General features: G+C 40.2%; 1 protein-coding gene across 3 annotated transcripts; it reads left to right on the forward strand.

Annotated features, from left to right (window-relative positions):
* The first annotated feature begins 64 nt into the window (after window positions 1-64).
* LOC125906316 (consortin-like) lies at window positions 65-23,989 on the forward strand. 3 transcript variants are annotated; one of them, XM_049604921.1, is made up of 14 exons: window positions 65-219; window positions 2,030-2,117; window positions 3,961-4,049; window positions 4,370-4,765; window positions 7,009-7,736; window positions 9,922-9,952; window positions 12,003-12,089; window positions 12,683-12,764; window positions 14,896-14,917; window positions 15,218-15,284; window positions 16,908-17,482; window positions 17,970-18,170; window positions 21,460-21,613; window positions 22,022-23,989. In XM_049604921.1, exons 3-14 carry the CDS (start codon window positions 4,037-4,039, stop codon window positions 22,228-22,230), a joined length of 2,565 nt encoding a protein of 854 aa, XP_049460878.1. In that variant the 5' UTR covers window positions 65-219; window positions 2,030-2,117; window positions 3,961-4,036; the 3' UTR covers window positions 22,231-23,989. The 3 variants fall into 3 exon arrangements, with proteins under 3 accessions (XP_049460878.1, XP_049460872.1, XP_049460885.1); XM_049604915.1 differs by lacking the exon at window positions 2,030-2,117 and having other exon boundaries at window positions 66-219; XM_049604928.1 differs by lacking the exons at window positions 65-219; window positions 2,030-2,117 and adding an exon at window positions 2,515-2,543.
* The last annotated feature ends 231 nt before the right edge of the window (window positions 23,990-24,220 follow it).

Here is a 24,220-nt window from a genome sequence, read left to right on the forward strand (position 1 = left end):
CCTGCAGAAAAAAAATATCCATGTACTGACAGTGTCACAACAGAAGATGGCGACAGTGCATCCTGCGCCCAGCAGCAGCAGCAGTGCACAGCCCGGGCCTGATGACAGCAACGACCCCTGACTGTCTGTCGGTTGCACCTACGTTACACTCAATACAACAACATCCTCAGCTCAGTGTCTGATGCCCGAGCAGTCACCATTCAGCCAAGCTTTGCAGCCGTAAGTATCGTTTGATTATGTTGTGTCCTAAAAGTCTATCTTATAATTTAAAAGCTACCGGCTTTACGGAAAGCAAATATATTTAAAATGTTTTCTCCGCGGTGTGGACGCCAGATGTGTTTACTATCACTCAGCTAGCTTACGTTAGTTAGCAGCAGCAGCGCACATACCTTAACATCATGCTAACTAATTTGACTTAACGTTAACGGCTAATGTCAGTTATTAGCTTTAGCTCAAGCTACTCATTTCGTTTTCTTGTAATGTTATGGTGATAGAACAATACAAACCTGTCGAGGTGCTTAACGTTAAATCAACACTTAATTTAAGCTTAAAACAGGGCTGGGCTAGTCTGCTTTTTGGTATTTTAACGTTACTGTTAACGTAACATGCTAACCCATATATGAAAGCTAGAAATAGCCGACTAGCTAGTAACGTTAACCAGGTAATGTCAACAGAATCAGTGTCATGGTGGAAATGACAGTCACTGCATGTGTGTTTTCTGTCACTGGTTTCTGTTTGACTTAAACGTTAAATACATAATATCATGGACACAATGTTAGGACAAACCTTTCCTTTCTAAACAGGTTAGTCAGTAACGTTACACACATTTAACTGGTGACTAGCCAACACCTGGCATGGGTGCAGTTTACTGCAGATATTTTAGCTCTAATTCGCTAACTTGCTATATTTTCTTACCAAGCTTATTAGATCATTTTAAAACCTCTCTTTGTAAAGAGAACTTGATATCAGTGTTAGCTCATGTATGGTTGTTTTTAGCTATGTTCCTGTCCTTTTGTATCGTTGCAGTGGCCTCTCACAGAGCAGGGTCTTTTCCTTTCACCTTTGTATTTGTCCTTTTGGCTGAATTCCCTCCTCTGTTTGTCACTTCTTCTGTCCTTCATTATTTATGGTCCCCCATAGAGAAGCTTGCAGACAAAAAGAGGAGAGGATGGATAGTTGTATGGACAGATGGCTCTGCGGGAGAGGGGCATACTGTAGATACAAAAAAAAAAGAAAGAAAGAAAAGAAAACACACACCCACATAGCGCAAGACATACACATGACAGGTACAGTAACACCTGCGGGTGTAATTTGGAGGCTGTTGTTGCATAAGCTTTAATGTGGCAGTTGTTTGTCATGGGCTGGGAGCATTTTATTCTCCAGAGGGACATTTATTTAGCCTTGGAGTATTGACACTCCAGTGCAGTCAGTCATCCCACACTTGCTTCTATTTGTATCTTAAAGGTCCAGTGTGTAGGATTTAGAGAGATTTAGTGGCATCTAGCGTTGAGGTTTGCAGATTCCAACCAGATGAAACTTGTCCAGATTAGAATTCCTTCAGTGTTCATTGTTCAGGAGGTTTTCACCAAGGGCCAATTTATACTCAGAGATCTCTTCCTCTCCAAAGTAAATGGACTCAGTGATAAAAAGCTGTAAAACACTGAATAAAGCATTTTCACTTTACAAATCAGTTTTCCTCCTTCGCTGTTTGGCACATCCCAGATGGGCTGCTCGCTCAGCACCTGCTATGTGTGTTCATATTTTTTCTCTGATAATAAATGTGTGCTCACCTTATTTCTGATCCAGACATTTCAGGGGGTTTTTTTAATGTGAGCCAAATTATCTGCCAAGGCCTTCTCTGCTCCAAAACAAACAGACCAAACTGGTAAAATCACTGAATAAAGCAGTTTCACGTAAAAGCTTTGTTTTTTTCCTGCACTCTTGTTGCGGAGGGGCTGCTGATCATGGTGCCTGACATGAAAACGTGAATGCCTCTCTCTAGAGCCAGTGTTTGATTTGTCTGTCCTAGGCTACTGTAGAAAAATGGCGTTGCAACATGGCAGTCTCCATAGATGAGGACCTGCTCCCTTTTGTAGGTATAAACGGCTCATTCTAAGGTAATGAAACCAGAACAGTTATTATTTTCAGGTGATTATACAGTAAATAAAACATACTTATTAAATTATATATAATTTCTGCCAATATGTCCTCCTAAATTCTACACACTGGACCTTTAAAGCCATACTGATATCTAGGAAGCAACTTTGCTTTCCATAGTGGATATATAGTGGTATGGCGTGTATCCAGAAGGTTCTGTCTCTTGTTAAAATGTATGGAGCTTCTGCAACCTAAAGGCAAGATGATTTTGTCATCCCATAGGTTTTCACTTCCCTTTGGAGACAGCAGCCCTCAGTGCTGATTTTTTCATGGACTCATCTCCGAAGATGTTTCTCTGTAACACTCATGTGTTACCATATTATATGTAAAACTGTCTATAAGGGTTTTAATAAGAATGCGGTCACAGGGAATCAAAGTTGTGCAAGGTGTGTTTGTCTTGGCTTTCTTCTTAATTCTTAAATGTTTTGTCTAAGTGTTACACAAAGCAATACAGGGTTACAGGAAGAACAATTAGCGTAGTGCTGAAGGAAACCAGGACAACCCTATTCCTCTGAGATAGGCTCTCATTAGCCTGGATGTGTGCGTTTGTGGAGGTTTTTTAGTCAGAAATGTACTACTAACAGTAAAACAGTGTTGGCTTAGGATACACTCATGCACATTGTAACCAGGGATTACGGGGCAAAGTCAGTGCAGTTTAAAAGGGGTAATTTGTTTGGGCTTGTGGGAGGCACTATACATAGAAAGGTATTATGAGCTTATTGTCTGGAACACTCAAAATGATGTTTCAATAGCATGCTAGTTTTACAGTGCGTGCCCTAATTGTTGAATGTAGGCTGCATGTGTTTAGAGTCGTCTAAGTAACGTAAGGAGCAACAATGACAAAACAACCTGTCAGAGTTTTTGTCTTGAGCTGAGTTAACTGCTGAGTCAACTGTGAACCGAAGAAAATAAAAAGCATACTATTGCACAATACTGTTACACCGAAAACTGATTTACCAGTTTGTACACTTGCACCTCCAACCACCCTGCAATAAATCCTATCGTAGGGGAGCATATACTTGACATTGTATCAGAGACATTGTGATTAAACTCTACAGTATAATAATTTTTGAGGCCCGGGTTTGTAGTGTTGTTGTTTTGGGTTGCACTGCATTGTGGTGTATGGTATTTTGTCTGCCTAATGTACGTAAATGGGGGCTGAAAATATATGATTCATTGCATCTCATGTATATTGCCATGCATAATTTTGATGCTTGTCTCACCTAGTTACTTTATTAAGTTACCTTTATCTGTAAATTGTCACAGTTACTGCTCTCCCGATGACATGAATCTGTCTACAATAAATTCACAGTCCCATAGCTAAATGTTGAATGTTTTAACATCTATCTCTGTCTTGCTGTCTGTATTTATGTATTAATTTATTGTTTAGTGGTTTTGCAAAAGCTATTTTAATTGAAAGCAGACTTCAAAACCTAAATCCTAACATTTTGACATCTAAATTTCTGTTTAAGCTTAATTCTTCTTAAGAGTGAGAGAACGTGTTCTAAAATCCCCATTATGTCAAGTCACAATGTCCATAAATAGATTTCTTTGTACTGTTATACTGCAGTACAAGTGTTGATAAGATGGTTCCACTCTGATAGGTTTTTAAATCTGTTTAAGCCCTAGGGTTTGTTTGACAACTTGGGAATGATGCTAAACTTGTTTTGTGTCTCTCCCTTTCTCATATTCTCTGTTGTGTCTAAGTGTTGTGTCTAAGTGGAGTTTTACTTATTTGTTTTTCTTATTGTTCCTGTCACTGATACATGCCTGTCGTCTGTCTCATTCTCCTTATCTCTGCAGGCTCAAAGAAGGGCTTGTTTAATACTCGGCGCTCACCTTCATGCTGAAAGGTCAGACGTTGTGAGGGTGGTGCCCGATGGATCATGGTGGTGAGTGTTAAAATTTCACTAAAGCATAACACAAAATATAAGATCAAAATACATAAGAACAAACTTCAAAATCACAATATCAATATTAATTGGTTGTGTTTTACAATAAAAATATCGCTAACTAAACTCTGCTGAGAATGAGGAAAGTTAGGTGCGTTTTTTTTCCATGCTGTGGTTGCTTTGTCTCAAGTTGCAGTTGACCTGTAAATATGACGTCAAAGACAATTGAATGACGTTCACAGTAATTCAGTTGTCTTTGTTTTTGTTATCTTTTTAATGTTTTTGAAATTTCAACCAATCCTTTATTTTTTTATCTCCAGGTCAGCTTGAGAGGGAGGGAAGAGTAATGTCACAAGTTCAGGTGGGCGGGATTGACCTCTGTGATAACCTTCCCAGCCCTGAGGCTCTCTTTGCTCAAACTCGAAATCTCAACGAGACAAACACGCTCACGCAGACTCAAAGTCTCTCTCGTTCACAAAATGAAGAGGAAGGAGGACTCATCCAGAAAGCCTCTGTCAACAACAATGGGAAGGACATGGAGGAGGAACAGGGAAGGGAGGGATACGCAGGAAGAGGCAGAGAGGAGGACGAGGAAGAAGACATTGATGAGGTGATGAAGGAGGAAGAAGGGGAGGAAGAATCAGAGGAATCAAGCTGTCTAAATCGCTGCCAGTCTCCGGACACTCCCATGACTGACTCCTCCTACTCAGAAACCGGTAGGGAACATACACACATTAAAGAAAAAAATCATATATGTACACGCACGACCATAAACTCTCACAAACACTACTATTTGAAATCTTTGCTTCTTACTTTTTGCCATATGCAGTACTTTTTTTGGCCACATGGGGGCAGTAGACCACCACAGCAAGTTCACAGATACACAGCTGAGCATATTATTGCCTTATTATGTTGTTATGTCTGGTGTGTTGGAAAACAATACGTTCATCTGGACTGACTTTGTCTGCTGTTTGTCACTGGGGAGGTAGCATATATAGCTTACATAGCAATCAGTTAACAGCCACCTGCTGTTGCTGGAAACAAAGCTGCTCATAGTGGGTGTGTGAGTGGGACTGAAGATGGTAAAACCAAAACAATGAGCTTAAAGGGATTAAAAATGCTCTGAAATGCTGCAGAGTTTAGTGTTTAATTTCTCTGGAATTGTGGGTATGACTCCTTTCATATCACGCACAGACAGATTCATTGTAAATATAAAAAATATGGATTGGTGGAGCTTTAAAATAAGGGTTACATAAGACAGACACAAACAAAGATGCTAATATATGCAATGATATAATGATTTATATACTGCTAATTTAATGAAGTCTGCAGTTTCCATCTTATTCTAAGTTAAACACCCTAACATCATCTGATGTAATAAAATAAAATAATATAATACCTGGCAGTGCAAGAGTAGGTGTTTTTGACTACGGATGGCACTTAGACACTTTTTTTTTGCAAATAATAACTGAATAATTATCTATCACCTTTGTTTTAAGATAGACATTTTCTATGATTTTTATCATGGCGCATTAGTTTTCACTGCTTAATGGTGGTAGTTCAAGAAGCAACAGTGTAGTGAAGGCCAACACTCTGGTCACGGTGTGGCTTACTCACTGCTGTAATGCCCTTTGTGTGTTTTTAAGTGATCAGCGTTATGGATTGAGGTCAGGCTGACTGTTGGTGATGATGTCATTCTAATCACATGACTTATGGAGTGAAACAAGACAAATAAGATGTAAGGAGGGCATATATAGAGTCAGAGAGAGAAAGAGAAAGGGAAATTTAGCAGATGAATAGATGAAGTGAAAGATAAAAGGACCAGAGGGGAAAAGGGAGTGGATAGTGGACCACTCTACTATGAGTCCCATCTCCATAACCCAATATCACTAATAGGATAGACCTTGATGTTTCTTCCTAACCTGTATCTGGCTTCATCAACTAAATGTGCATCCTCTGACTGGTAGCTGTGTGTGTCGCTGTGTGTGCTTTCTACTGAAAAGGAGAGAGAAGCAGCCGTGAGCTGATTAGCTGAACTTTATCTGAGGCGGTGAAGTTAACATTTGTGTGGACAATAAGCCACACGATGTTGAAATTTATCCTTGATCAGAAGCATTTTCAGTTAGTTTCGAGATCAGATGGTCCTAAACCAAATTCTGTTAGACAGTCTGAATAATGTAATGCACAGCAGACTATAGGCATGGATGAAATATTAGGACTGTGTTCTCATAAAATATATACTATGCAGGATTTTCCTATAAAACAATGTATAGACAATGTATCATACAAAAGTAATCCCTCTCAATCATCTGTAAGCAGCAGTTATCCAAGAGACACAGAGCTGAGAAAATACAAATGTGAATGGAGTGAATCGAGTGTGTTTACAAACAGTAACAGACAGTCCTGCAGACTTTACCATTAAATTACAAGTTTATTCATATACTATTACAACCTTTTTTCTCAAAATGTTTCAACTTTGCTCTCAACACAGATACGTGGGGTATGTTTTGTATGTGAAGAAAGTTGGAACATGAGCAGAAATCTTGTTGAAACATGTGAGCTCTTAAAGTCCAGGGGTTTATAAATAATTAAAATGAATGAATGTGTCATTGACATCGTTGACATGGGTAGGTGACACATGCACATTTAAAAAGGTTACTTCCACAAACAAGAGGCACAAAAGAGGAGGGGGGAGTAAATCATGGCCTACATGTGTGTTGACTCAGCCAGGATACAGGAGGGAAACAGGAGAATAAATATTTGAAAGCAATACAGAGTGCCCGAGAGCCTCACTGCATTATATTCCTTTCTTTTTTGTGAATTGTCACCTGTTGCCTGAATTTGCTGTTTCCCTTCACATAAATGAAAACATTACCACCAAAAGTGATGCAAAAAAATCACTAGAATGTAAGAAATGAATTGATTGACACTCAAACTGTGTCTTTCTCTCCCTCTGTAGGTAGTCTCTTGGAGACTCCATATCCTTTCAGCCCTGGGACCAGTCCAGAGCCTGCATCCCCTGTCATTCCAGCGGTCAGTCCAGAGACTGCGTATCCCACCAGTCAAGTGGAACTGAGTCAAAGTGATGTCAAAGTGGACTCTTGTAGCGCTGAGTCAGGTGCCTCTACCACAGGGTCCATTACACTGGGACCCACCCTCACTACAGGACTTGTAGACTCTTCGACAGTAACTACAACCTCAGACACCAGGCCTACCAGCCTGCCTGAACCTACGTGTATCACAGAAGCTTCAGACAGGATAGCAAAAAATACTAACTTCCCAACAGAACCTCTTACCTCATCCACAGAGCCTGTCTTTAACCCCGGGTCCACATGCGCCATAGGGTTTGCCAGCTCATATGCAGGACCTATCACCTCAGATGCAGAGACTTTTACAGTAACTGCTTGCACCACAAGGCTGAACACTTCTGTTGCTTCCACTCCTTTGAGTGCACCAACAGAACCCCCTACCCTCACCCCAGGGCCTATGACTACCGGTATAGAATCGAGTACGACCACAGGACCTATAACCTCACACTCAGAACACATTACCGCCACTCCAGTGCCCACTTGTTTCTCAGTCTCCACCCCCGCCACAGGGCCTATTCCAAGCCCTGCCCTGCTGGAGTCTCTGGAGGAGTTGGCACAAAGAGGAGATGACACTCACCTTCCACAGTACCTTCACCAGGTAACCTGTCTGTTTTATTTCTGGAATAGTATGTCAGATACTGCAAGTTGTGTGTCAACACCTATTCTGTCCGTCACTCGCATGAACAGACACTATTCTCTTTAATGGTTTCTTTAAGTTTTTTTTCTTGCTGTCTCTAAGTCATTTTAGTCTCTTTAAACTCTTGCTCTCACACTAGTTATTAAATAACTGTTATCCACTCAGCTTTATAATCCGAATGGCACTTTGCACCCTAAGGCATGGGTGTCTTCAGCGTCTATACACACAAACACAGACATGCACGCAGGAATGCACATGAACCACATGCAAATTACACTAAAAACATACACTCTCAGTCTCTCTCTGCTTGTTTCTCTCTCACACACGGTCTTGCATGACAGGACATGTATGTTATGGGGTGTGTGAATAGTTCTGTCAGTTTGATTTACAAATGTAAATTTCCACCAGGCATAGGCTGCTTGAGGTACACAGGTGTGTGTGTGTGTGTGTGTGTGTGTGTGTGTGTGTGTGTGTGTGTGTGTGTGTGTATGAGTGTGAGAGAGAGAGCGGGGGGAGGGGGGGGCGGCGATTGCTGGCACAACACATGAACTCACTTACACACACATGTGTTTCTGCCTCTTTTCACAAAGGTTTTGATAAAATACAGTAACTTATGGTTTCACCATAAAAAGGTATGTTGCGAAACTCAAAAAAGGTCTTAACTACTGAATGGTGGTGTTGACAGTGTCTGGAACAAAGTTTCTATCTGAATCAAAAAGCATGAAACTAGTAATCACTACTTAAAGCCTGATGCAAACTGCAACCTGTTGATACTAATCCAAAGCTTTATTCCTACAACACAATGCCGTGGTAAAAGAAATCATAACACCTGGTTTCAAGTGTCATTTCACGATGCTTGTGTATGTGCAGGTGTGTTTTTTTCTTTTTTATAAGAGAACAGGCACCATTGCACAAATCTCCTTAAGTGTGAGAACTGCTGCTAACAGGATTATTGGTACAACAATTGTCTTTTTGGAAGATATTAACAAAGAAAAATCATCAACTTCAGTCTTGCTGCTGTGTCCAGTCAGTGAGCTTTTAAAAAAGATGAACTCTGAATTCTCAGTGACTGATTATAGAAATGAAAGCACCTCTTGTGACAGCCTTACAACAGGGTCACAAGCCTATGACTGGTCGAATCAAAGTTTAACAGTGTTTTACATGTTATGACAAAAGGATATGCATTACATTTGGTTTAATCTGTACAGAAGCATAATGCATTCACTCATGAATTACAAGATCGTTATCTCAGAATTCTGAGAAAAGTTTCATGGAAAAAAAAATTCTGCTCTGTATCCGAATTAACAAAATCTCTGTTAATGTTTTAGGTCACAAATGTACAAAAATCCCATTCTTATCAATATTAGCGGGTACAGAAAAGAAATTTCCTGAAGTTAATGTATATTATCGGACTGTAGCTTTGGTAAATATGCAAGCCTAATCTTTAAGTGATGTGAAACTATTAAAAAAACAAATTTAAACTCTTTCCTACTTGCCATTCCGTCATCACCGCCCCTCACTTCATTAGAAATGCGAGTGCCTTTTGTGCCCTCCTTTCCTCCTCCTCTTTCTCTCTCTCTCTTACACACACACACACACACACACACACACACACACACACACACACTTGTCCTGACATCAGCTGAGCAGCATGAAAGCGACACTAGCTGAAGAGAGGTAGAGTGTCTACCATGGTCTCATGTTTTTCTGTCTGTGTGTCCTGCTTTTCACTCTCACTCTCATTTTCACTCTGTCTTTCCAAAATGTTTGGGACTTACTTAACTGCTTAACTGTTTTATTATATTTCTGATAAGAGATAATGTTTTTTCTCTGTATAGTTAATGATTATAGGAGTCATTGCAGCACAGCAGTTACAGCTTTGTACAGTGTGGTGTTTCTATGTTCTGTAGTTGCATTTTTATTACCTGTTTTCTTGTTTGTTGAATGTAATTTTTCTTTGACTGATCTTGGATCATGTCCAAGAATCACTCTACATGAGGAATAGTTTTAGTCTGTTTTGAAACCCCCATTGGGCCAGTTTTCTTGATAGCGTCTGTGACTTAAGTGCTGTGATAAAGAGATATTTATTTTAAAAAGTATACACTTTATTAACAGTTGTCATGCCTCTCTCTTTCTCTCTATGCAGATTGCAGAGGCCTTCGTCCTTCAGGAAGACTGTATCCTTATCATTATGTTTGCATGTCTGTCTGTCGCGTGAGTGTCATATGCGTCCCTCCTGCGTGCGAACCTGTCTGTTTTTATTTATGTGGTCATGTGGTCTCATTTTGGCTATCTTACTCCTTGTCTGTATTGTCATCTGTTTTATTTCACACACTGGATTAAGAGCCTGAGGATCTGGAGAGACTTGTCACACCAACATTTCAGTGGATTACCTGCTGCCTCACTGACTTTATAGACAGCGTGGTTAAAAAGAGAGCAAGAGATAGAGTAGATGGAGGGGAAAAGAGTGAAACAGAACTTGTAAAAAGAGAAGAGAATATGAGAAAACACTAACCAGAGAGAGACGAGAAAGCAATAAAGAGACAGAATAGACAGGAGAACATGAAGAGGGGTAATTACAGAAGGTGAAACAAGAGAGGAAAAGCACCAGCTGAGCAGACTGATACAAAATGCCCAGAGGCAGAAAGACAGAAGAAGGGGAGATAGATACGATCTGAGTAAACATTAAAATGATGATTATCAAAACTAAAGTCATTTACTGGATTGAAGATACGGAGATTCCATAAATGATGCTTATCTGCTGAACGTCCTGAAGGTACTTTGTTCCTAAACCAAAGAACCTTGGTTGTGATATTGAAATGCTAATGGTCAAACTGTATGATGCATTCCAACAGCCTGAATATATTGCACAGACACTCACAGAAAGAGGTTATACAAATACACTCAACCCTTACAGTCAATAAAGATAAAGTATAACACAGAGTAGGAGGAAGGGAGTAAGACGGGCAGGAAAGCAAGCATGAGAAGGAATTGGAAATTTTGACAGGTTTAATCAGAGGAAAGAGACACAGTTGGAAGGAAGTGAAGAGTCAAAGAGATGGAAAGCTTGCTTAGCTATGTCATGCATATATAGAGTGTTAGCTAGAGAGGGAGAGTAAGAGAGAAAGCATTTAGCCATGTCAAAGACGGATTGTGTTCAGGCTGCTCATATCCATAAACATGAGAGACTGCATCCTAGAGCGCCTTCTCCTTTTATCTCTTTTGGCCCAAATCTGTTTCCCCCTCTCCCCCAGCCTCTGTCTCTTTGTCCTCCTGTTTTGTCAGTCTCTGTCTTTTCTTCCTTTATCACTGAGTTTAACAGAGTTTAAGAGCTGATGGATTTTTTAAAGCTCAGTAGGGCTTGTTATGTACTAGAGGTCTACGGATTTATCAGTTTGATCTGTTTATTGGTTTAGCCGATTAGTCAGCGCCAGTAGGACGATTTACAAACTATCGTTTTCCATGGAAGTTGGCTACAATAGTGACTATGGTTGCCCGGCCTGGCCTCCATCAGTCACATGGGATGTACATCACCAACTGTAGCTGAAGAGGGGTGGGTTGTGTTTTGAGTATTTTGCTAATACAAAATAACTCCACTCCAAAGTATCTTGTTTCAGTTAACATTATTTTTTTTCAGCCCTGTCAAATATCAATTACAAAATACTCAGAAATTATTGAATACATTTTTTAAATACAAGCAACAGAAATACTGCCATATCTGATCATTGTTTTGTATGGAGGCTTGATGTGCAAAGTTTAGGTACTTTTACAATGTACCTGGAAATCTCAGGTTGATTTAAAGAAAAATGAATAGCTCATAAAATAAAAATCACATCCACCTTTAAACGGTTGCTGTGATGTTCAGTTGCAGATATATTTATTGAAGTAGTTATTACTTTGAGTTTGACATTCAGTGATCCAGATTTATCTATTTATTTAGATATTTATTATTTTGATTTAGATGTTCAGTTCAACAGCAATCCTAATAAGCGTTCCTAATAAAGTCAAAGTTTATTCAGCAACACTGTCAGGTTTTTTTGTTGTTTTGTTTGTTTGTTTGTTTGTTTGTTTGTTTTTTGTCGGGGTGACATCATGATTAATTGGCAGTCGTCTTGATCCTGTTTCAAACTATCATTATTATACCAGCCTTTAAAATTCCAGTATCAGTCGATCTCCATTATGCACTGTTTGTGTGTATTTACATGTTTCTTAACCTGTTATGTTCAGACCAACGGGCATTATGGTGCATCCAACTAGAGAGACTCTATCACCAGAGAGCACTGGACAACCTGAATGCACTGCAGGAACAGTGGGGTAACACAGGCACACACAGCACACCTGTGTCAGACACATGTATACACAGACATAGTGTGTATTTTTGTCTATGTAACAAAATACTTCTTGTTATATTTGTAATATTAATTCCTTATGATTAAATGTATATATGTTTGAATCTTGTTTTGGGCGTCCCCTTAGACGTTATAGGAGTGTTACATCAAGGAATCAGTGATAATCACATTCAAAGTATAAACCATACAAGACAAACTGATTAGTATAGTAAAATAAGTTTTGTACTGTTTAACAGCTGCAGTTTTAATTGAGGCTTTACATGTTAGCGAATATCATCCTTGACATTGTATGTGCCCACATGCACAGCTATCAAGCATACAGTTACTCGAGAGTATGACTGCAGCCTCTGTGTCTCATCCATCGGATTCCAATAATACATATTTAATGTAGCTTCAGTGATCATGTAATTTAAATTCCATTAGGAAACATTCAGATTTATGGACCTAGACTGAACCCATATTTGTATTACCTACAGGGGAGTTCAGTTCTTAGAGGCTGCCTTGTAGTTGTAACAATGCTTTTATCTCATTGTATCTCTGTGTCTTTCCATCTTAAAGAAAGTCAGTGTAGCAGTTCTTCCTCCAACCTGGCAACCCATCATCTGGACACTCTTAAAAACATCTGCCAGACTCACAGTCGGTAAGTCTACATGCAAGTGTGTGTGTCTGTGTGTCTGTGTTAGGGCTGGATGATTATGGCAAAAATAATAATCACGATTATTTTGGTTGATATTGAAATCACAATTACTAAACACGATTATAAGTTGGTCGTGTTGCCTACTTGCTTTGGGGGGCAGACACGACAGCGTGACAAACTTTGCAAACAATTTCCTTTTGCTCGACGTCTGTCAACTTGAAGCCAAAATGTTTCCAGATGACTGAAGTTGTCCTACCTTTCTTCTCAACCAAAGGCTGCCTTTCTGCCATGTTCTCAATCGCTCACTCCACATATTATTGATCCACACATGTGACACGCTTGCTGCTGCTGCACAGGTGGATTCACGGTGCTTTTCCAGGACAGGAACTTACATACACGCCACACCGTGCGGCGCATTAATCGTTTTTCTTCGATTATAATGTTTTTATGATCATGAGAAGCCAAAATTGAAATCATGATTAAAATTCGATTAATCGTCCAGCCCTAGTCTGTGTGTGTGTGTGTCTGTGTGTGTAGTCTTTGTTCTTTCTATTATTTTTATTTATTGTCACTTAAACCACTAGATTAGCATATTTATACTGCTTTCGTAGTCTCAACAATGCTCTCAGCATCACATGAGGAGCTTGAAATATTTGCTTAATATTGTTCTGTTAAGAAATAGTTTTTAAACCACAAATCTATCAAACATCTTGGTAAATATGTCTTTTTATTGTCTTAAAAGAGAGGAAATAACTCTCCAGCAGTGGTAGTCTGTAAATGTCATTAAAAAGGGAAACAGGATGACCGACAGGACGGATTGAAGACACTAGTTACCCAGTTAGTACATTAACAACACAGCCCGATGTTGAAAGAACAAAGGATATTTATTCACAGACACTTACAAACCATGTCTGCTAAAGAGCTCAAAACAATTTTACTTCATATAACAAGTTTGGTTCAATCTCATGCCCTCTTGACTTCAGTCGTTTGTTTGCTTTCCTCACTTCTGTTCCTCTTCTCGAGCACTGAGCTAAACTGCCAATCAGAGTAATTATACTTACCGACAAGCTCTGCTGGCACCAGCACCGATTAAAAAAGGGGGGGGGGGGATAAGGGCCAAATAGTGCCGACAGTGTGGGACACACCACCAAAACTAGGGCGACAGATGCTCACCGACTGTCCAACATTGATCAGCAGCTGACTGTCAGCTTGGTGTGTCAGGGCCCTAACCTGTAACCCCCTATGACTCTGCCCCTTTGTGACTAAGATAAAAGAGATAATTGTAAATAAGATAATTTTGGAATAAGTTACTCACTGTAAAATGAGAAAGGGATGAACAGAGATCAGATGGATAGTGATGTTTCTTTTTCTATACAGCATAGTAAGGTTACCCACAACAGTGTGTATTGACATATTCACACGTTGCTGCACTTTTCCAAAGATGTTGATTTCACAATACAATAATCAGTTGACTGCAAATTTGCATATTAATAACCTCTATTGAGCCTCTGTAATAAGGAGTTTGTGTGTGTACGTGCATGTGTTGTTTGTTAAGGAGTGTGTGATGTGTTTTTGTTGTGGGACGTGCTCATGCACGTGTAACAAATTAGCCAAGTGAGGCCCACCTTGGCATTTGTCAATATTTAATAGGAAGTCTAAAGTGTATTATACCTGCCAGACACACACCCTGTCAGACCATACACACCTGCACACTCTGTATTCTCCCACCCAGACAGGTGCAGTGTGTGTGCGCCTGTGTCTGTGTCTGTCTGTTTGTCTGCATGTTTATGAGCATGTATATCTTTCTGTGGTGAGCACTGCAGTGATACTTTAAACACATGGCCCTTTGCTGCTGCTGCTGCTGCTGCTGCTGCTGCTGCACTTTCAGACATTTGAGCCATCACACTCCTAGGGTTTCAGTTCTCTTAACTCATGGCCCCACACACACACACACACACACAAACAGTCTCACTCACACGTTGTAATAGCCAGGGAAATGTGTTCGAGCTAATATTAGATTGGGAGAGTGGAGAGGGGTCGCCCATCTTTCACGTCTTCATTTACTAAAACCAAGAACAGACCTTCAAGACTCTCACCATCTCACTCTGTCTCTCTTTCTCTCTTCTGTTCACAGACCAGGAGCTAGAGATGCTGTGGTAAGATACCCATCATTGTTTTGTGTGTCTGTGTGTGTGTGTGTGTGTGTGACAGAGTGAACGTACTGTAAATGCATGTAAGATAAAGGTAGAACGAATATGTATTTTGCATTTCAAGTGACTCACTGATGTCATGTCAACCTGGTACATGTCAAATATCTATTAAGTGCCCATGGTGTACACCTCTGTTGAGTTAGTGTGCATGTACTCATAGATTAGATTTTAAATAATGTATGACTTTAACATTACTAAACTATGTCATTTATTTATTTGATTTTGTGTGTTTGTGTGTGTGTATAGTGTGCATCTCTCGACCTTGTGAGGCCTACAATTGAAGAAGGTGGTGCACTGCCTTCACGTACCTCAGGTGAGTGAGCCTATTTATGTCATATCCAGTGAACAGTTGCCAAACCCAACGTCCACTCGCTAGCTTTTTCCACAGCTTTAAACTAAAAGGAGAATTATTTTAGAGACACATCTGATTCAATTAAAAGTTCCTTAATGAGATTGAAGGTGGACCTTAACGGCATTCTTTGTTGATTTTCAACCAGCTTGGTATTATAACAGTGTGTAGTATGTGTTAATGAACTGTGGTAAATTTAGGGCTGTAGCTCTAACTGCAGATTTCACTTCTGCATTTTTGTAAGCCCGCCACCACAGATGCAAAGAGTATAGACATATAGAGTCTGGTACGACGTTGCCTCTTTCTTGCTTATAATTTTTTTAGACACATATTTTAGGTTACTGTTAAACTGTAATGCAAGATTGTTAGTTATCAACTGGCTGCCATATTGTTTCCCATGTCAAAACGGCTAAGCTCGTATTATGTCGTGTAATTCATATGTGATATGTTATAATTAGGTCAAGATATTCAGAGCCATCAGTTTGTTGCAGAAAGCTCTTACTAAGTCATGTAAATTTGAATCTTCTTCTCCGAGACATGTTTTATTAACCAGACATTAGGGCAAAGGTTGGGAGAGTTTCATTTCATACTGCACTGCGTGAATGTGTGAAATGCATGCACTCAGTAGCTTTCTGTTGAGGAGAGGGATAGGACATTGTGATGACTAGTTTTACTTCCCAAAATTATGGCCACTCACACAGAAACACACACACACACACACTCACGCAGAGAGAACTGTGAAAATAAGGAATTTGTTACCAGATCAAGAAAACATGTTTAAGTACCTGTTGTTCACTGGTAATGCAGCTCTCCAGTACTCACTCAAGCATCAGTGCGATCAACAGTCTCACTAAAACAGAATAAATATGTTCTGTCAACACAGTAGGTCTCAAGCAGCTTTTACATGCTCCTGTATACTCTGTGATTATCACAGTTAAAAGGTTTACATGACAATTTTGTGCTGCTCAGACTTGTCTTGTGTACTTTGCTGGCTTCTACTATGGACATGCCATACTGTCTAAATATGTTTTGTTTGTTTTTTTGTCACATTTAACATTTGACTCCCTGCTATGGTTTACTGTTTGCCATGGCATATTTAGGAAGTCATATATGGTAGCTTTTTATAAACAGGAGTGATTGGTGCATTTGGTTTACTTGGTAGTTCACATTTTAAGAAAATCTAATGCTGCTGCATACACAAGTTAAAGGCAGTTAAGTTAAGTTAAGTTAAAGGCAGTGGATACATAGAAAATCTGATGCAAGCAGCTCCTGTTGCATTGTACACTGTAAGTATAACTGTTTAAAAATTTATTTCAAGAGAACTATGTCTGTCTGTCTGTTGAGCACCTCGAGTCTGCATTTGAGAGCAGTCCTCCTGCATTTAGTGCACTGTCACTGCAAAGCATTAATTGTGGTTCTAGTCACATGAATTAGGACTACATGGACTAATGGCTTCATTTTTAATAGAGCTGTTTTTATTCACCAACTCTCTTTATTTTGTGCTTAAAACCTTTCTATATCCCCCTTACTATCTACCCCACCAACACCACTCTCCTCCTCGACTCTCTGTTTCCCTTTTTCATCCAGCCCATCAGGTTGATGGAGGGATGGAGCAGAGAGCCCAAGACTCCTCCCGTTCTCAGAGCAGCCATCCAGTCATACCCTCCATTAATTTGACTGATAGACTCAGTTCCCCTGAGGTCTCAGAAAAGGAAAGGGAAGACCAAGACAGGGAAGCAGAAGGGAGGGGCTGTTTCCATGGAGATCAGCTGACTGACAAACAAGGCAGCGACAGAGAGGGTGGGGAGGCAGAAGAAGGGGTAGGATACACTATATCAGTGATAGGAAATGGACTGCACCCCTCTACAGCTGGAGAAATGGATCAGTCCAAGCCCGCAGAGCAGCAGGGAGGGGATTTAGGTCCCGCACAGGAAAAGGAGGCAAAAAGGGACGAAGAGGAGAGGGAGGTGGAGGAGGCAGCTGAAGCTTTGGAGATGGAAGATGAGGGAGAGGAAGAAGATGAAGAGAAGCAGAAGGAAAGAGAGTCTCCTTTTTGTCAGAAAGGCCTTCCAGTGGAGACTCTGGTCAGTGGGGCAGAGGTGGAGGCACAACAGCTGCACAAGGAAGCCCAAGCTGAGGAGAAGCTACATGAGGAGACCCAGGTACATATTAGAATCTGTAAATCAAAGTAAATATAGAGAAATACAATCAATATTTTAATGTCTGTTGTTTATGTGATCTGTAAGTTTCTAGTTTGTTTGTTTTGGCAGTAATCTTGCACTCCACTTTCTAGAAATTACTTGTCAGTTAAACAGGATCGATATCATTTGTTTTCTCCTGTTGATGAGGTTTGCTTTGCTCCAGGTTTTTGAAGTTGTGATTGGGATTGTAGCTCATAGTAACATTCAGTTCCTCTAGTTTTTTAACAAACCGTTGTTGCTATTGCTGAAAATATATTGCACTTCCTGTATTTCAGGTTACTATTTCACGGGAACAACCTACCCATTACTTAACAGCTTTCACCAACAGCCATAGGTTTTAACAGCTTTGTGTTATATCAGTCCAGAGAGTAGAGCAAACAAAAGGTTTACCGTCACCGTAACTGTATATTGATATGTCAGTCATAAGTGCATTTCATTACCACTGCAGGAGAGCGCTAAAACCTGCCTGCACCAGGAGGCTGGCCTTCCTCAAGAGGCTCACATGAAGCAGCAGGAGCAGGGTGAGGAGGGGAAGGAGGAGGAAGAAGAAGAGGAGGAGGAGGAGGAGGAATATGAAGTGGAGCAAGTTGACATAATCGGAGAAGCTGCCTCACTGGACGACATGGCTAAACTCATCACTGTAGAGGAGGTGTGTATCATGCTTTGCTGGGAATGAGTGAAACAGAATAGGCCTGTCAGACTTTTCATGTGTTTAAGTCACATGACAGTGATTTAATTTGTTTTTATTATGTATAGACATCTGTTGATGCATTTACAAGAATGCTGGTGTGCCTGAATGAAGCGCTGGCAACATTTGTTTTCCTCTCAGCTGAAGAGTCTGAAGTAATAACTGTTGAACCCGATAAAAACACACTGCTAGAGTCACAAACATACTTTGAAAATGTTAACTTCAAATTTGTTATTTAATTTGACCATTTTTTATTACATTGCTGATTTTCAATCAGCTTGGTATCATGACATTGGGGATAGTATGTGTAAATGAACTGCGGTAAACTTCCCTCCATCTTACCGGCACCCAAATCTCCCTGCTCATCTCCCCGCTCAAATCTGCATGATGATGTGAAACGTATCATCCAGTGAATCTGAGCTGGCTCAAGCACAGTTGCTCAACACACTCTACATCCTCATTTTTGTACGCTGGCCACCATGTACACAAAGAGTAAGGAGGCTCAGTCTCTCAAACTCAGACCAAACTGTACAATTAGGCAGAGCTAATCAAATATGAACAATGATTCTGTTACTGTATTGCCTATTTCTTGCCCAAAATATTTTCAGAAACATATTTTAGTGTACTGTCTGGCTGTAATGCATTGTCATTTGTTACCAGGCAGACAGCATATTGTTTCCTGTGTCAAAACGGCTGAGCTGCATTATGTCACCCATCAACCGGAACGTTTATTGGTCCAGTCTGATGCTGTACATTCTGGTAGTTGTAGGTTTTCTACCCCTCGAGCATTGACCACAGCCCTTTCCCTCTGTTTTCTCTGGTCATGTCGCACCAGTTTCAAAATTATTTGTGTCTTTTCTACAGCAGAGACAGCCCAGTTTTATGAAAAGACCATCTCCCCAGCAGTGAAATACTTCTCTAAGGTTTCTGTGTGTCTCAGTCTGCCTATGGAGGCCCATTAAAATAGGCTGCACAGTGCCCTGTTGAGCAGCCCTAATGGTATTATGCAGCCATTACCGTGATACCTCCGAATATAGATTCGTTTCACGGATATGGAAGCCAATTTGACATTTATCTCTTCTATGCTAAAAGAATTAGACTTTGAGAGAAAAGTAGGTAAACTAAAAATGTCATGCAGTGTGTCATGCACCTGGGATTTCAGCATCTAGCAGGATTACTGTGTTGTTATTCTGATCTTATTATTTCAGAATGGTTTGGATACCTCAATTTGTCCAACATTGATTGTGTCATGAGTTGGCTTTAAGCTGCTACTGACTCATTTTCATAGTTCAGTCTCTGTAAAAGACACAAACAGGGAGAGACATAAATGAAGGACAGGTAGCTGCAGGGAGATGCTTAATACATGGAACAGAGACAGAAAGAACCAAGGCACAATGGGATCCACAGAAGTGTCCTGCTTTTTCAAATACAGGATGTAAAGCAGCCAAGGGAAGATTTGCACTGCTGGAGAGATGGCCTTTTCATAAAACTGGGCTGTCTATGCAGTAGAAAGACAGAAATACTTTTGAAATTAGTGCTACATGATCAGAGAAAACAGAGGAAAAATGGCTGTGGCATTTGCTTTTTCTCAAGAGGTAGAAAACCTGTAACTACCAGAATGCACTGCAGTGCACTGGACCAATAAATGCTCTGGTGGTGGGTGAGGTAATGAGAGCTTTCCTGTTTTTCTGCAAAATACAATATGGCTGCTGGTTGGTAACAAGCAATCTCAAATCACAGCTAATCACGGTTAGCTAAAATATGTTTCTGAAAACATTTTAGAGAGATGGTTGACGCAGTAACAGAATCTTGGATCATATTTTATTAACACTGCTTAGTTTTACCATCTGATCTCAGTGTTGTCTGAGTTTGAGAGAAAGAGAAAGAGTGGGACAGGTTCCTTTCTTGATATGCCTCTGTACTCTTTGTGCCCGTGGTGGTGAGCGTATGAAAATGTAAAAGTACAGTTTGTTGTTTAGCAACAGCCCTGGAGCTCTAAATGATGGGTTTCACTTCATCCAACAGATTTGAACTGAGAAATGAGCAGGGAGATCTGAGCATTGGTAAAATGGAGGGACGTTTACCACAGTTTGAGGAAACTCACTATAAGCTGTGTCTGAATGATTATTACACTAAGTCTTAATCAGGGCTTGATATCAGTACTCGATACCTTTTAAGGTATTGACCAATATAACCCAGTACCAAGTAGTATCAAAACTTCTCCAGTCAGGCAGTACCTAAATTTGATTCTTTCTGTACACATATCTAGAAAAAAAACCCCACTATTGGTATGGCTTTGCTCGCAGTCTGTGGTGTGGTGATGTCGAGCGCAGTGTTTTGATGCTACCAAAACATTCTGAAGTATGGTTGTACCACATGCCTGTGGCATCTGGTGGCATTTTACAGAACGGAGTGCTTTCATTCCAATGATGGATATCAAATGAAGTAGAAAAAAAAGGTCTCAAATGAAGCACTCTATTGGTATCACTGAAAGGGTACAGGTATTGGTACTGGTAACCTAATTTTTTAAATGATACCCAGCCCTAGTCTTTATAGGTGTGCTTTGCTTTTAAAAAAAAATTATACCAGTTTTCTTGCCCACTTGCCCAAATTTTTAAAGAGTCAGACTAATAGCACAAAGAAATTCGCACATTTTATCTGCTATCCAATTAGACATTCTTAAATGACAAGTGGAAGTTAGTACTAAAAAGTCAGTCAGTTGTTTACTTTCACATTGTTTCACACAGTTCAACCTTGTGAGCAGTTTCATTAATGGGAATAAAGGAATCCCCTCGCTACGTACATTATGACTACATGATCCAATGCCAAGCAGAAGTATTGCAAACTGCCTGGCCTTGATAATTTATCACCACTTGACCAAAGTCCATTTGCAGTCGCTGCAGGCATTGAGCCTGGGACAATCGTTGGAGGTCTAATGTGCATAAGTTATCTCACAGGGAAGCAGTGTCTGGTACTGGATGACTGACTGTAAATGACCGTAAATGTGTAGGATGTAGTGTGATAGTATGATTTAAAGCTCAATACTGCTAATTGTGTGACGTACTGACACCTGGTGGACATGGCTGGTGAAGTGCATCCTCACCCTCATGTTCCTCATCAGTCACTATGTCATCAGTGTTTGTATGAACATGAACAGATCAAACTGTGGTTTAGTATAAAAATAAATTATGTTCTGTTGATTTACTGTGTGTGTCTGTGCCTCGTGACATGTCTTTGTCTTGTTTGTCAGATTTCTCCTGCCTCTGGCCTGGTCTCCATACTGAAGAAGCGGCAAGTTTTTGTGGACAACATGAGTGCGTCCGCCAGCTCAGAGCCTCAATCTGACAAAGTCCTGGCCAAAAGACGCGTTCGCTTCAAGGTCCCTGATGACAGCTACGAGCATGGTGTGTTTCTGTGTTTATTTCTTTGCTATAAGTTAGTAACATTGTCAGGCTTAAATTTTAAGGGATAGTTTGTTGTTTTTTAAGTGGGGCTGTAAGAGATACCTATCAATAGTAAGTGTATTACATACAGTGGATGGTGGTTGGTGCAGCTTTACCTGGCCGTCAGACAGCTCTTTCTTTTGGTGCAACATTCTCTCAACCATTTAACGTTCATATTCTTACACAAAAGTGTCTACCTGGGCCATGCACTGTATTACGCTGGAGGTCAGCTGTTTGGGTCAGAAAATGCTGTTGTGCAGTCCGACTGAAACGAAACTTCACTTTACCAGAGATTTGCTACTTCTGTTGTCCACTGCTCTGTAACATCCCTCCAACTCTATCTTTCCCTGTGTCTCACTTTCTCTGTAGATGTTGGCGGTGGAGACTCCTGTCTGCTTCTCTTCCTGCTATGTCTGGTTACCGTAGTGATCAGTGTGGGTGGCACCGCCCTTTACTGTGCTCTGGGCGATGCCCACTCCTCAGTCTGTCAGGACTTCTCCAGGAATGCAGACTTCTACATTGGCCAGATACAGCGTGGGATATCTCACATCCAACACTGGTTTGCCCCTGGGTCATAGCAGACGACAGCCACTGACCTCACTGTATATCAGTCAAGGCTCCAGCGCTCCCTGCTACTTCCTGGGACATTGTCTTCTGAGGTAATGGTGCTGGGCAGCTGCTACAGTCCCTACCGCTATATGGAGTAAGTGGCTATTATGCTGCCTCAATGATTATATCAGATATGGTTGGCATTTGTAAGCCTGCTCTACTGCATTTTTAATGCTCTGTGAATACAATCCCAGGGTTCATTGAGCCTAAACGTCAAAGGTCAGGTGTCCCTTTGCAACAGTAGTTTGAAAGGGAAAGTAGAGCAGAGAGAAAAACAGGATAACTGTAGAACGGAGACTGTTTAACAGAAGAGGAAGAACTGACCTACACTCTTCTCAACCATGCCCACATTAAAGAGGTTATAAAACTAAGTAATAACAGCTACGATCCACAGAGATGTAGAAAATGATGTATAATGTATAGTTTTTGGACTGGGATGCTCTACACACACACACACACACACACACACACACACACACACACACTGCACAAATGAGAAGTGGCACAATGGGCATTTAAAAACTGCTGCAACCACTAGTGTTGCTTTTATCGTTGACTTTTTTTAAACCACAAAGAAATTTTAAAATGAACGTACCATTCTGTGGTCTACTACTTGGAATGAAATCATTATGTTTTAATCATGTCTGATCATGAATGAATGTTTGGAGTTTAATGTTGAACTTTGCTTTGTGTCGCCTGTGGAGCATTTATGTAACAAAAAAAAAAGATCCAAAGGGTTATTGTGGTATTTATCACAATCCAGCTGCTAATGGACAACAGACACATGGGGGGAAATTACACAGTGTCAATGCATATAACAGCTGTGATGTTAAATTCTGCATTCATTTGCAGTGCGCAGTTGCTGAAGAACTCAGCTCCACTCTCCATGTTTGACATGAGCATCCTGTTGCTGCCCTTTTCTGTACAACTTTTTGCAGTTAGCTGTAATGGCTGCCACTGGAGACTTAAAAGTCCAAACTATCTGTTTATGGGTTTCTATGACATAGATTTAGCTTTGTGTAGCATGTGCAACATGTACAGGAACACAGTGCACCTCTGTATATACTGTCAGAAGAATGTTCAACATGTTGCACATAAGACTGGTACGATTTGGGTTTTTTTTTACGATTTTGCAATATTTCTACAGGAATTGTTGTGTTGGTCCTGGACTAAACACATTTGATCAGAAACAACAAATATCCATATCAAGAAACTGTTTTCAGGTTCAGTGTGAAAAGTTTATGCCAGTGAACATCAGTTATGCACATATAACTTTAACAGAAACTACTCAACTGGCTCGGCATGTAATATTTCATTTAAAAAAAAATCATAAATGAGAATTGTACGATTAATGTAGGAAAGAAAAAATATTCAGTGTACTCTTCATGAGTACAGGCCTTGATGTCGGTGAGATCATTAGAAGCTGTCTGTGTGTTTGCTGTTCTGTGGGACTCTGGGCATCATCCTCAGTTTGTAATTGTCAGCGTTTCCTTTTTTCCCCCCAAAATGATTATTTGCATCTCTAAACTGTGTTTACGTCTGCTGAGTCCTGGTTTTATAGAGACAGAGGAACCTTTCTCTGGGCGAAGAACTGATTTCCTCATGAGACAGGGAGGAGACTGTTCTGAAAGAAGGCATACACTTTGTCCATGAAACCAGTTCTTTATTCTCACACCAGTGCTTTAACTCTTATGTCTAATCGTTTTAAAGCAAACTTTATGTGGTTAATTTTACTGCTTGGTCTCACTTTTTGTCTAGTTCAGCATATTACAACGTTTAATGTCTCGTTAATTTTCTTTTCTTTCATGCGGTGTAACAGTGGATGCCATGAAAACTGCCCTAGCAAAACCACGCATCTGACAAAGGTCTTAATAATTAGGATGTAGTGAAAAAATCTCCATCAAATAGGAGAGATCCAAGTGTCTTACTTATGCATTTTTAACAGTTTTAGATTAAATC

This window comes from Epinephelus fuscoguttatus, linkage group LG2, assembly GCF_011397635.1.
Source record: "Epinephelus fuscoguttatus linkage group LG2, E.fuscoguttatus.final_Chr_v1".
Taxonomy (NCBI): domain Eukaryota; kingdom Metazoa; phylum Chordata; class Actinopteri; order Perciformes; family Serranidae; genus Epinephelus; species Epinephelus fuscoguttatus.

Coding starts and splice junctions, on each gene's coding strand:
- LOC125906316 (XM_049604921.1), top strand. Junction 9,953..12,002: donor CTTCGTCCTTCAGGAAGACT/GTATCCTTATCA, acceptor TGTTATGTTCAG/ACCAACGGGCATTATGGTGC. Junction 14,918..15,217: donor CAGGAGCTAGAGATGCTGTG/GTAAGATACCCA, acceptor GTGTGTGTATAG/TGTGCATCTCTCGACCTTGT.